This window comes from Terrapene carolina, unplaced genomic scaffold, assembly GCF_002925995.2.
Source record: "Terrapene carolina triunguis isolate 2854851 unplaced genomic scaffold, T_m_triunguis-2.0 Scaffold28924, whole genome shotgun sequence".
NCBI classification, from domain to species: Eukaryota; Metazoa; Chordata; order Testudines; family Emydidae; genus Terrapene; species Terrapene triunguis.
In genome coordinates, this window is record NW_020693275.1 from 127,662 (window position 1) to 139,868 (window position 12,207).

The following is a 12,207-nucleotide window of genomic DNA, read 5'->3' on the forward strand; positions in this document are numbered from 1 at the left end:
GGTTCTTAAAAAGAAGGCTTTTAATTAAAGAAAAAGGTAAAAATCATCTCTGTAAAATCAGTATGGAAAATAACTTTACAGGGTAATCAAACTTAAAGAGCTCAGAGGACCCCGCTCTGTTTTAGGTTCAAAGTACAGCAAACAAAGATAAACACTCTGGTAAAAGGTACATTTACAAGTTGAGAAAACAAAGTAAAACTAAGACGCCTTGCCTGGCTTTTTTACTTACAAGTTTGAAATATGAGAGACTTGTTTAGAGATTTGTTTAGAAAGATGGGGAGAACCTGGATTGATGTCTGGTCCCTCTCAGTCCCAAGAGCGAACAACCCCTTAAACAAAGAGCACACCAAAGCCTTTCCCCCCACCCAAGATTTGAAAGTATCTTGTCCCCTTATTGGTCCTTTGGGTCAGGTGTCAGCCAGGTTACCCGAGCTTCTTAACCCTTTACAGGTAAAAGGATTTTGGAGTCTCTGGCTTTAGTACTGTACACAGGAGAGCTGTTACCCTTCCCTTTATAGTTATGACAAACACCATTTTCTTTATTAAGGATTTCGTGGTAAAGTGTTGAAACTGGGACGCAGACTGTGGTGGGGAGTGTGTAGGGATATTAAAGAAGGTACTAACAGTGATTCCCCCAAGTGACAGTGACCCCCTCATAATTTGTCCCACACACTTTAAAATCCAGTTTCACCAAGTACAAAAATCTCTTGGGTCTTCTGTTAAAACTTGTAAGCTACTATCTGTAGAAACCATTGATTATATCTATCCTGTGAAAGATACTTTACTACTATGTAAAACTTACAAACAAGTTAACTGACTTTGTTCTTGAAGTAATTGATACAATGTAAACAAACATTGTAAGCTGTTAAGTGACTTTCACTTCATTCAACAGCTCCTAGGACAGACCCCCCACCCTCTGTGATTAAAGGGCCGGGAGTCTCAAATGAATTAGCACACACCCCGAAAGTGGTGGAGACAGTAAATTAAAATATGGTTAAGGTATGGAATGTATGCTGATGAATGCTTGATATACATGGATGGTTAGGGAGGTGCCAGCCTAGAAAGAAAGTATCCATCGGCCTAAGAATGTGTCAAGTGGATGACCAGAAACCCCCCGGAGGGTAAACTGGGATCCACCCCATCACCTGGAAGGATGAGAAACACAAACTTCGGACAATGTGGAGCCACCAGGAATGTGCCACTTTGGACAGGAATGTGTGCCATCTGCTGATTGAGTCAGCAACAGCAGGATGAAACAGCTCCCATAGACTAACATAGGAATTAATTCCTATAAAAATGGACTCTAAAGACTGATGACTTTGAGTCTCTCTGCCAGCCTCCAGGAGCATCAGATGCATCTGACACAGACTCTGCTCCATCCTCATGACCAAGCTACCTGGCCAGTAACTTGGCATGAGCAACTTCTAGGCTGGTAACTATAACACCTATACAGAACTTGAATGAATGATTGTGTGAATGAATCTCTCTCTCCCTCTCTCTCTCTATATATGTATGTGTGTGTGTATAAGTAATAAGTGGTCAAACAACATTGTTTACTTTTATCTTTTGCTTTATCATTATATTTACAATAAATGTGGCATCTTTGCCTTATCCCTCTTAATAAGATCCTGCTAGTTTTTATTCTATTGGTATAACAAGCGGGTGTAGTGATGGAAAGGACGCTTCTAAACTCGAGGAATGACAGGCTCCTGCTCCTAGAGCAGTCCGCAGTGGTGGACTGGTTGTTTCAACGGAGTCTGCCACCCCTCCTTTTCGGGACTCTGTGTGTGGGGGCTATGTGACTTTGTGGCGGGGGAGGGCAGTAACAGATACCCTGCTGCGTGGCTCTGTCATCCAGACTAAGGACCGCTGCATAAGATCTGTAACCACCCTCCCCCGCCACAAACTCACATAGCCCCCCCCCCCACAGAACATGAAAACCACCTCCCAGACTGACCAGGGTGCCTAGTGACTGCAATGTGTGTGTGACCTTCTTTTGAATCTGCCCCCATGTCTGTACAGTGGTAAAGGTGACTGTCCTCTCCAATTACCAACCCCCTTCCCCCCCTTCAAACACACTGTCCTCTAAAAGAACATGACGGAAACAGTAATTAACAGAAACGTATTTTTTATTAACAACTACACAGTTAGGGGATGAAACTGGGACAGGGGCTTGGGTGAGGTGCTTTTGGAGTGAAGGGAAGGACTTATCAAATCTTTGGGAATGGGAGCCTTCTGCTACTTGAGCAGTCTGCAGGGGTGGAGTGACTGTTTTCACGGCCCCTCCCGCCCCTCCTTCTTGGGACTTTGGGTGAGGGGGGGATGGGACTTTGTGGCGGTGGAGGGCGGTTAGAGATAGAATGCAGCAGGGCTCTGTCCTCCTGCCTCCGGTCCTGCAGAACATCTACAAGGCGCCGGAGCGTGTCTGTTTGCTCCCTCATTAGTCCAAGCAGCGTTTGAGTCGCCTGCTGGTCTTCCTGCCACCACCTGTCCTCCCGTTCGCTGTGTGATCACTGGTATTGCGTCATGTTCTCCCTCCACTGGGTCTGCTGTGCCGCCTCGGCTCGGGAGCAGCCCATAAGTTCTGAGAACATCTCGTCCCGTGTCCTTTTCTTTCGCTGCCTGATCTGCGCCAGCCTCTGGGAGGGGGATGCCGGGAGACACTCGCAGATGTGGGATGGGAAAAAGGGAGTGAATTCCTCACAAAGATACATTTTTGCGAACAATGAATATAGTCTTTCTCTGTGAACAAGACCATGCACAGTACCTATCACATGCACACTCAGTACAAGGTCGAATTCTCGGCCTTCCCATTGAGTGCCTGGGGTCTTGCTGTACAGATCACACAAGCGGGGCCGGACAACGGAATTCGGCTAGCAGGCGGACATGGTAAGCCATAGACTTTTGGCTGCTTAAAGCTTAATTTATAGCAGTGCCCTCCTTTCACGTTCCAAGCAATGCTCCTAGCGTTGGCCAGTTCCTGCTGCCGGCAATCCGGCCACCATGAACTCTGCCCCGTCCCACCCCCCTCGCGGCTGTCCCCAGGAAAGATCCCTGCATGCTGCCCCTGTCCCGCCTCCACCGCGTGGCTGTAAACCGCCGGTTACAGTTATGTAAAGGAACAGGCAATCAGTCCCAATACTAACATTCCCCTAATTCAAAGCAGGTCACCATGAGTGATATCACTCTGATGAGGATTTCAGAGACAGAGGCCTGGTCCACACTAAGCCCCCAGTTCGAACTAAGATACGCAACTTCAGCTACGTGAATAACGTAGCTGAAGTCGAAGTACCTTAGTTCGAACTTAAAGGTACTTACCAAAGGACCACATGCGGCAGGCAGGCTCTCCTGTCGACTCCGCTTACTCCTCTCGCAGAGCAGGATTACCGGTGTCGACGGCGAGCACTTCTGGGATCAATTTATCGCATCTAGACAAGACGCGATAAATCGATCCCAGAAGATCGATTGCTTGCCGCCGAACCAGCCGGTAAGCATAGACGTACCCAGAGAAAGACCGCATGCTGCGTGAATGCCAGCAAACACCAGGGCCGTATGCCGCCATGCTTTGTGAGGCAATGATCCTGGAGTACTTGCTGCTAGCCTGGCACGGAAAAGTTTCCTACCATGGAGGACACAATAAGGCCGCTCTCCCCAGGAACCTGATGCAAAGGCTTTCACAATACCTCCAGGAGAGCTTCATGGAGATGTCCCAGGAGGATTTCTGCTCTATCCCCAGACATATTGACAGAATTTTCCAGTAGCTGCACTGGCAAGGACTAAAAACTAAAGCACCTAGGGCAAACTAATCATGAAAAACCCATTGTTAAGATACCATTCCTATTCTGTTAAAAATAAATGTTTAAAACATTTACCTACTGATCCTTCCCCTGATTCACGGTCCGGGTTACCGCCTTGGGAGGGTTGGTAGGGGATCTCCATGAGGGTGATGAAGAGATTCTGGCTGTCGGGGAAATCAGCGTTGAAAGAGCTGTCGACTGCCTCGTCCTCCTCATCTCCTTCCTCATCTTCCCCGTCCGTGAACATCTCTGAGGAAGCGGCCGTCGACAATACCCCATCGTCAGAGTGCACGGACAGTGGTGGGGTAGTGGTGGCGGCCGCACCTAGAATGAAATGCAGTGCCTCATAGAAAAGGCATGTCTGGGGCTGGGATCCGGAGCGTCCGTTTGACGCTTTGGTCTTCTGGTAGCCTTGTCTCAGCTCCTTGATTTTCACGCGGCACTGCATTGCATCCCGGCTGTATCCTCTCTCCATCATGGCTTTTGAGATCTTCTCGTAGATCTTCGCATTCCGTTTTTTCAATCGCAGCTCCGAAAGCACGGACTCATCACCCCACACAGCGATCAGATCCAAGACTTCCTGATCAGTCCATGCTGGGGCCCTCTTTCTATTCTGCGATTGCATGGTCACCTCTGCTGGAGAGCTCTGCATCATTGCCAGTGCTGCTGAGCTCGCCACGATGTCCAAACAGGAAATGAGATTCAAACTGGCCAGACAGGAAAAGGAATTCAAATTTTCCCGGGGCTTTTCCTGTGTGGCTGGTGGCTGCTCAGAGCATCCGAGCTTGGACTGCTGTCCAGAGCGTCAACAGAGTGGTGCACTGTGGGATAGCTCCCGGAACTATTAGCTTCGAATTCCATCCACACCTACCCTAATTCGACATGGCCATGTCGAATTTAGCGCTACTTCCCTCGTCGGGGAGGAGTACAGAAATCGATTTAAAGAGACCTCTATGTCGAAATAAATAGCTCCGCTGTGTGGACGGGTGCAGGGTTAATTCGAGTTAACACTGCTAAATTCGACATAACCTCCTAGTGTAGACCAGGCCTTAGGGAGAACTCCTGTCTCCGTTGAAGTCAATGGAGGTTTTAGCATTCCCTTCAGTGGGGCCAGGATTTCACTCTTAGCCTTGAAATGTTGTTTGGCTACCAAGATCCTTGAGCTGTTTGGATCCAGTGCACAGACACTGCACCTGTCAGGTTACCATACTAGTACATACTGTACCTGACACAGCCAGTGGGTGTCCCCTGCTCTGACTCTGCTGTTGTCTTTTAACATTGTCAGTCTCTCCTGGCTGCACCTGGGTCTGAACTCGGTGAGTAATTCCTAATTTACCACCTGTAGGACTCAGTGATTCTGAGACACATGCAAAGACTGAGATTCACATCCCAAGGAAGTCACAATATTCACCAACAGAGCACGTCCCCTTCCCCTCCCCACATACAACCTGCTTAGTGTGGTGTGGACTGATCAGCTGGAATCTCACGTTGGGCTCAGAGATGACACCACACTTCAGGGGAGCTCCTGCACTGGACCCAGGTGAACCAAGAAAGTTGCCACCTACTGAGCAAAGATCAGAGGGAACTAAGGGAATTTACCAACAATAACCTGTTCCTGACCACCATGAGCCCTGCTCTTCCGTTGGCCAAACTCCCTCACGGCAAACTTGCCTAAATCATTCATGACCCACCTGCTAAGTGCTTATGCAGACTCCATTCACTGGCTTCCAGGCATTTAAGCCTGGATAAAGTGACTACAAACCTCAGCAGCCATTCCACAAGCACACACACAGACTATTTTCCCAATCAGTAACCTGGAGGAATTCCCTCTCTCACTCATTTACAGGGTCTGTTGGCAAGCTCTTGTGTCAAGCTCAGAGTTTTACAATCCTTATAGCACCTTCCACTTACAGATTTAAAAGAATAAGGATCTTCTGACAGAGCTTGTTCCCTTTAACGCTGTGACACACTCTGATCACTGGCTTATACCTTCTTATTGAGAAACAGTCCATAATTTCATGCACACTCTGTATTATTTCTAGTGTATAACAGGGAGTGTTATTCAGTGTATTTCCCATCTCTCCTGAGTCCAGGTCGCTCTGAATCACTCAGACTGCTGAATGGAGAGAGCCGGTGTGACGGGAGAGTTGAGATTTCCCTCCGTGGTGTGTGGAGCAGAGTGCTGGATGACCAGTGGGACATGAACGATGCCAGCGTGGTGTGCAGGCAGCTCCAGTGCGGAGTCGCTGAGAAAGCTTATAACCCCCCTAAGTCTGAGCAAGGAACGGGCCCCGTGGGTCTGAGAAGGGTCCAGTGTGCAGGAAACGAGAGTCGTCTGACTCACTGTGACAACTCCACATCTGAGACAGCTCAGGCAGGAATTGCTGAGGACGTCAGTGTCGTTTGCTCAGGTGATTCATTTCCAAATCTCGCAAACTGTTTCTGTTCAGTAGGAAAATACATATTAACAGCTGGGATCTATCCCTGCAGGGAGCAGGCGGATCAGACTAGTGAATGGGGCAGGTCACTGTGCCGGGAGAGTGGAGATTTATTACAATGGCAGCTGGGGGACAGTCTGTGATGATTCCTGGGATCTGTCAGACTCCAATGTTGTTTGCAAACAATTGGGATGTGGACATGCCATCAATGCAACTGTCTCTGCTCATTATGGGCAAGGATCCGGGCCAATCTGGCTGGATGATGTGAACTGCTCTGGGAATGAATCCGATCTCTGGTTGTGTCCTTCCAGGGGCTGGGGCCAGCACAACTGCAGACACAAGGAGGATGTGGGAGTTCTCTGCTCAGGTATGTTCTGTGAATGCTCTTGTTAGCCATGTTAACAGGAGATTTAATGGAGGGGGCAGATGTTTAAGGAGATTGCTGAGAATGATACTTTCCCTGACTGTCTCTGCCTCCCTTTCCCTTGTGTAACTACCTACCAGGGTCACCATTAGAAAGTCCTCAGCTCCCATCCAGAGATATTGGAGATATTGCAAGATTTCCCTAATGTTAGAATGCTGCATCTCAGGTATCTGAAGGAGACAGTATCATAGAAACCAGTGACTGAAAAGGATGTAGGGTCCTAGTGGAGAAATAACTGAACATGAGCTCCCAGTGCCCTGTGTGGCAAAACGGGCTAATGTGAACCTTGGATGTATAAACAGGGGAGCAGAGAGTAGGAGTGGGGACTAAATTTTACTGTTGTTTATGGCACCGGTGAGACAGATACTGGAATACTGTGTCCAGTTCTGATATCCAGAAAAATTGGAGAGGGAGCAGAGAAGAGCCACAAAAGTGATCTGAGGGCTTGAATAAAAGCCTTAGGATGAGAGATTTAAGGTGCTGAATCTGTTTAGCTTATCAAAATGATCAAGAGGTGACTTGATTACAGTACATAAGTTCCTTCACAAGGAGAACATACCACTTACTAAAAGGGCTCTTTAATCTAATGGAGAAAGGCAGAACAAAAGTCGATGGCTGGAAGCTGAAACCAGACAAATTCATATCAGAAATAAGACCCAGGTTTTTAACAGGGAGGGTGATTAACCATCAGAACAAACTGCCAGGGAAATGGTGCATTCTGCATCTCTTGAAGTCTTCCTGTCTACACCGGATGCCTTTCTGGAAGCTATGCTTAACTCAAACTCAAGTTATTAGGATCTATGCAGCTGTTTTACAGAAGGTCAAATTATTTGGTCTCATGATCCCTGTCATGCTGTCTGGAGTGGCTCACAGCACTGAGTGCCCACCTCAGGGCAGATGGTGAGAAACAAGGTAATACCCCCAACTGGTGGTGTGTCTATAAGTAGATTTCACCAAGACAGTAACAGATGTGAACTCCTGGACCAATGTCCCCTCTAATTTTTTACATCCATGTGCGGAATGAATTTTGTTATGTTCACCAGTATAGAGGTGATGTGTGGCGGATTTGGGGCTGAGGGGTTCGGAGCTCAGGGCTGGGGCAGAGGGTGGTAGCGCGCTGGGTGAGGGCTCTGGATGGAAGTGCAGGCTCTGGGGTGGGGCCGGGGATGAGTGGCTTAGGTTGCAGGAAGGGGCTCAGGGCTGGGGGAGAGAGTTGGAGTATGGGGGGGGATGAGGGCTCCGGCTGGGGGTGTGGACTATGGGGTGGGGCCATGGATGAAGGGTTTGTGGTGCAGGCTGCCTTGGGGCTGCAGCAGGGAGAGAGAGCTGCCCTCGTCCATCTCTTGCTGAAGCAGCCTGGAGCCAGGGGAGAGGTGACTCTTTCCTCACTGCAGTACCTCCGGGGCCAGGGGAGAGGCACCTCTCCTCGGCCATGACAGATCCAGGGCCGGGGCCAGGGCCAGGGGAGAGGTGCCTGTCCCTGGCCGCAGCAGCTTTGGGACTGGGGAAGAGGCACCTTTCCAGTCCAGGCCCCTGTGGCTGTGTACCTATGTGAACACTCTTCACACGCCAGTTCATTCCAGAATCAGACTATTTAAATTCCCATTTTGTGCATTTCCTTCTAGAATTCACAGATCTGAGGCTGGTGAGCAACAGTGACTGTGCTGGGCGACTGGAGGTTTTCTATAATGGGACGTGGGGCAGTGTTTGCTCCAATCAGATGTCCGGAGTCACCCCAGCAATTATCTGCAAACAGCTGAACTGTGGGGATGGAGGGCAGATTGCAAGAGACTTTGAATATGGAGCAGGTTCTGGTCCCACGTGGCTGGACCACGTTGCATGTAGTGACCAGCACAGCTCCCTCTGGCAGTGCCCGTCAGAGCCCTGGGATCCAAAGTCATGTGATAACCGAGCAGAAGAGACCTATATTTCTTGCACTGGTAATTCTGAAACTACCTGCATGCGCACATGAACACACACATGTATGTGATGTGTTCAATTAATTGAAGGGTTAGGATAGAACTTGCTGTTGTTCACATCTCATTGTAGGCAGATTTAAATTCTCAACGGAAGATACAAACATTTTCACAGTCTTTTATAGGAATAAGCATTTGTCTGATTAACAACAAACATGGAAGTTAATCAGTTAATTATAAAAGAGTTATAAAACATGGAAGTTAATCAGTTAATTAACCGGTGTTACACAGTGCGATAAGGTAGTGTGAGAGTGAAGAAAAGCCTCTCCCTAGAGACCATCATTAGGCAGTTCTGTGGTTATTAATCCCTTTGGGATGAACAATCAGAGATGGGCCAAGGCTGTGCAGTTTGGGTCGAGACTGGAATCCCCCACAAGTCTGGATGCATGTCAGCCTGTGTGTCTGAGTAACAGCTGAATAGCAAATTAATTAGGTATTAAATGACCCAGAGTTCACATTTCAGTTCATACAGTGCTGAAATTAGGAGTTTAAAATACAGATAAATTCTACTCCCACATCTTCTCCATAGGAAAAAAAGCAAAACCAACTCAGACCCTGTTTGCCGAATGCCCGAACTCTCCAAGCTGCACAGGTATCTCTGCTTCTCTGTGTCTTACTCTTGTTCCCTAAGGACTTTCCCAGCTGTCCCAGTAACATGTGAGGTTTCTGCATTTCCAGACCAGGACAAGTTGCGCATCGTGGGAGGAGAGGACAGATGCTCGGGGAGAGTGGAGGTTTGGTACCGTGGCTCCTGGGGAACAATTTGTGATGACTCCTGGGACATGGCGGATGCTAACGTTGTGTGTAAACAACTGGGCTGTGGATCTGCTGTATCTGCCCCGGGCGAGGCTGCATTCGGTGAAGGGACTGGTCCCATCTGGGTGGAGACGTTGAATTGCAGAGGGACAGAGTCATCTCTCTGGGACTGTCCTGCCAAGCCCTGGGATAAGAGTAACTGTGCCCATAAGGAAGATGCTGCCGTGAATTGCTCAGGTGAGTGACAGGAGATGTTTCTGCTACATGCTGTAATTTTCAGGGAGGAGGATGGACCAGCCCCTCCCCTCACTTTGGTCCCAGACCAGGCCCTCCCATCTCTTGTGTGCAGGAGCATCCTGGATGTTGTGGGATGGATACTTTCTCAGGTCAGATTGGCTCAGACATCAGCCCACAAAACCCCTGTATTTATCACATGCCCCACTGTGCTGGTTTGTTATTAGTGTCCTCATTGCTGCACAGAGCACAAGGGACTTGGACGCTAAATCACTAACAAACAGGCCCTGTGCTGCTGTGAGCAAGTTTGTGGAGGTGACAGATGGATAGTGCCCCCAGGGACCCTCAGAGGTGAGGTTCTACCTGGTAACAAACACGTCACCTCCCCCTCGCTCCAGACTCCAACTCTCCTCCCTTTCCCTTTGCAGGTCCAACAGAGAGGACAGATTCTCTGAAAACTCCAGTGTGATGCTCTGTACCTTGGGGGAAACCCTACACCCCCATGTTCATCTTTATAAAATGATTGTGTGGTATCCAATGCAAAGTTTGTCATGTTAGGTGTCTTCGCAAGGCTCATGATGCAATGAGCATTGGTGTTATAGTGATGTTATAGTAATCGTTTCAGTAATATTATAGTAAGGTTATAGGTTATAATTTCATGTCTATATTTATGAGGCTGAAAATGTATCCTCATGGCTTAAAGCAAGCCAGACAAAAACTCTCCAAGAACAGAGGGGCAGTTCACACCTCGTCAGGGCATGGATGGGACAAACCCAGCCCAGCCTCCCAGGAACAATAGACACTGGCTTAGGCAGCAACAAAAGAATCTGTTAGACCCTCGAGGGAATCAACCCCCTTCCTTTGGTCAGTTTGAGACTGCGATGAAGTAATGCTCACCTGACTCTGAAGTGGAGGTGGGGGGGCAAAGCCAAGAGGAAAGAAAGGACATGATAAAAAGGAGAGACGTTTTCCCCTGCTCTCTCTCTTTCACCTACATCTACAGACACCACCACCACCAAGCGACTGAAACGCTGATCAAAGGGGAGAGCCTGACTGAAAAGTAACCAGCCAGCCTGTGGTGAGAAGCATCTAAGTTTGTAAGGACACTGAAAGCTTAGAATACGTTTTGCTTTTATTTCATTTGACCAAATCTGACTTGTTATGCTTTGACATATAATCCCTTAAAATCTATCTTTGTAGTTAATAAATCTGTTTGTTTATTCTACCTGAAGCAGTGCGTTTGGTTTGAAGTGTCTCAGAGACTCCCCTTGGGATAACAAGCCTGGTACATATCAATTTCTTTGTTAAAACTGACGGACTCATATAAGCTTGCAGTGTCCAGCGGGCATAAGTGGACACTGCAAGACGGAGGTAACTAGGGTTGTGTCTGGGACTGGAGATATTGGCTAGTGTCATATGGTTGCACAATCCAATTAGCTTACATGCCAGAGGCTGTGCGAGAACAGCCCAGGAGTGGGGGCTCTCACAGCAGAGCAGGGTAAGGCTGGCTCCCAGAGTCAAGGATTGGAGAGGCCTAGCAGATCACTGGTCCAGATAACACCAGAAGGGAATGTCACACCCAGATAAAACATCCCCCTCCTCCCATCAAGGGTTAAATTTCCCTGGTGCTGGGTCACAGAGAGAGCAGCTGCAAGCTGTAGTCAGAGGGAAGGAGCTCCTTTCCATGGCCTGTGAAATCTAGGGGCGACTGACATATGGGTGGGAGCTGCAGGCCGTGCTGAGCAGGAGGTGGGCTATTATGACTGGGAATGGATGGGTCATTACACAAACTTAAAACTATTTCCCCATGCTAATTTCCCCCCCTATTGTTATTCACTCCTTCTTGTGAACTGTTTGAAATGGGCCTGATTACCACTACAAAAGTGATATTTTTTCTCCTGCTGATAATAGCCCACTTTAATTGAATTGTCTCTTTAGAATTGGTAAGGCAACCCCTCATCTTTTCATGTACTCTGTATATATATCTTCCAACTGTATTTTCCAATCCATGCATCTGATGAAGTGGGTTGTAGCCCACAAAAGCTTATGACCAAATACATTTGTTAGTCTCTAAGGTGCCCCAAAGACTCCTCATTGTTTTTTGCTGATACAGACTAACATGGCTGCCACAAACCTTTTAACAGGGAGCAGCTATCTAATGCCCTTTCCACCTGAGGCCCTGACCCAGAGTTAAATCACTGCAGCTTCACCCTGTGAGCTTGTCATTGGCCAAAATGCACAGAAACAGCACAACAGTCAGTTCAGTGGCCTTCACTGAGCAAGAAGTACCCAGAGAGAGGTTAGAACTCTGAGACCTGCACTCACATGAGAACCAGCCAACCAGAACTATCGTTACCTTCCCTCCCCCAGGCTAGGGTTACCATATGTTGTGCCTCCAAATGGAGGACACTCCATGGGGCCCTGGCCCCGCCCCCAGCCCCGCCCACGCCCCTGCCCCAACTCCGCCCCCTCCCTAAAGTCTCCGCCCCCTCCCCTGCTTCCCGCGAACATTTGATTCGCGGGAAGCCTGAAGCAGGTAAGGGGGAGTGTGGGGGGAGGAGGCGCGGCCCAGGCTGGCCCCC

At 48.5% G+C, this 12,207-nt stretch overlaps 1 protein-coding gene across 1 annotated transcript in view; it reads left to right on the forward strand.

The window, feature by feature from the left end:
- Positions 1–10,094, forward strand: part of LOC112122840 (deleted in malignant brain tumors 1 protein-like) — a gene marked incomplete at its 5' end in the record, with an annotated part of 128,498 nt that extends 118,404 nt beyond the window's left edge. The window contains 3 exons of the mRNA XM_029914048.1: positions 6,288–6,611; positions 9,314–9,628; positions 10,054–10,094. Of these exons, the coding sequence (XP_029769908.1) occupies positions 6,288–6,611; positions 9,314–9,628; positions 10,054–10,094 (680 nt within the window). The remainder of the gene's footprint in view (positions 1–6,287; positions 6,612–9,313; positions 9,629–10,053) is intronic.
- Between the last annotated feature and the right edge of the window lie 2,113 nt (positions 10,095–12,207).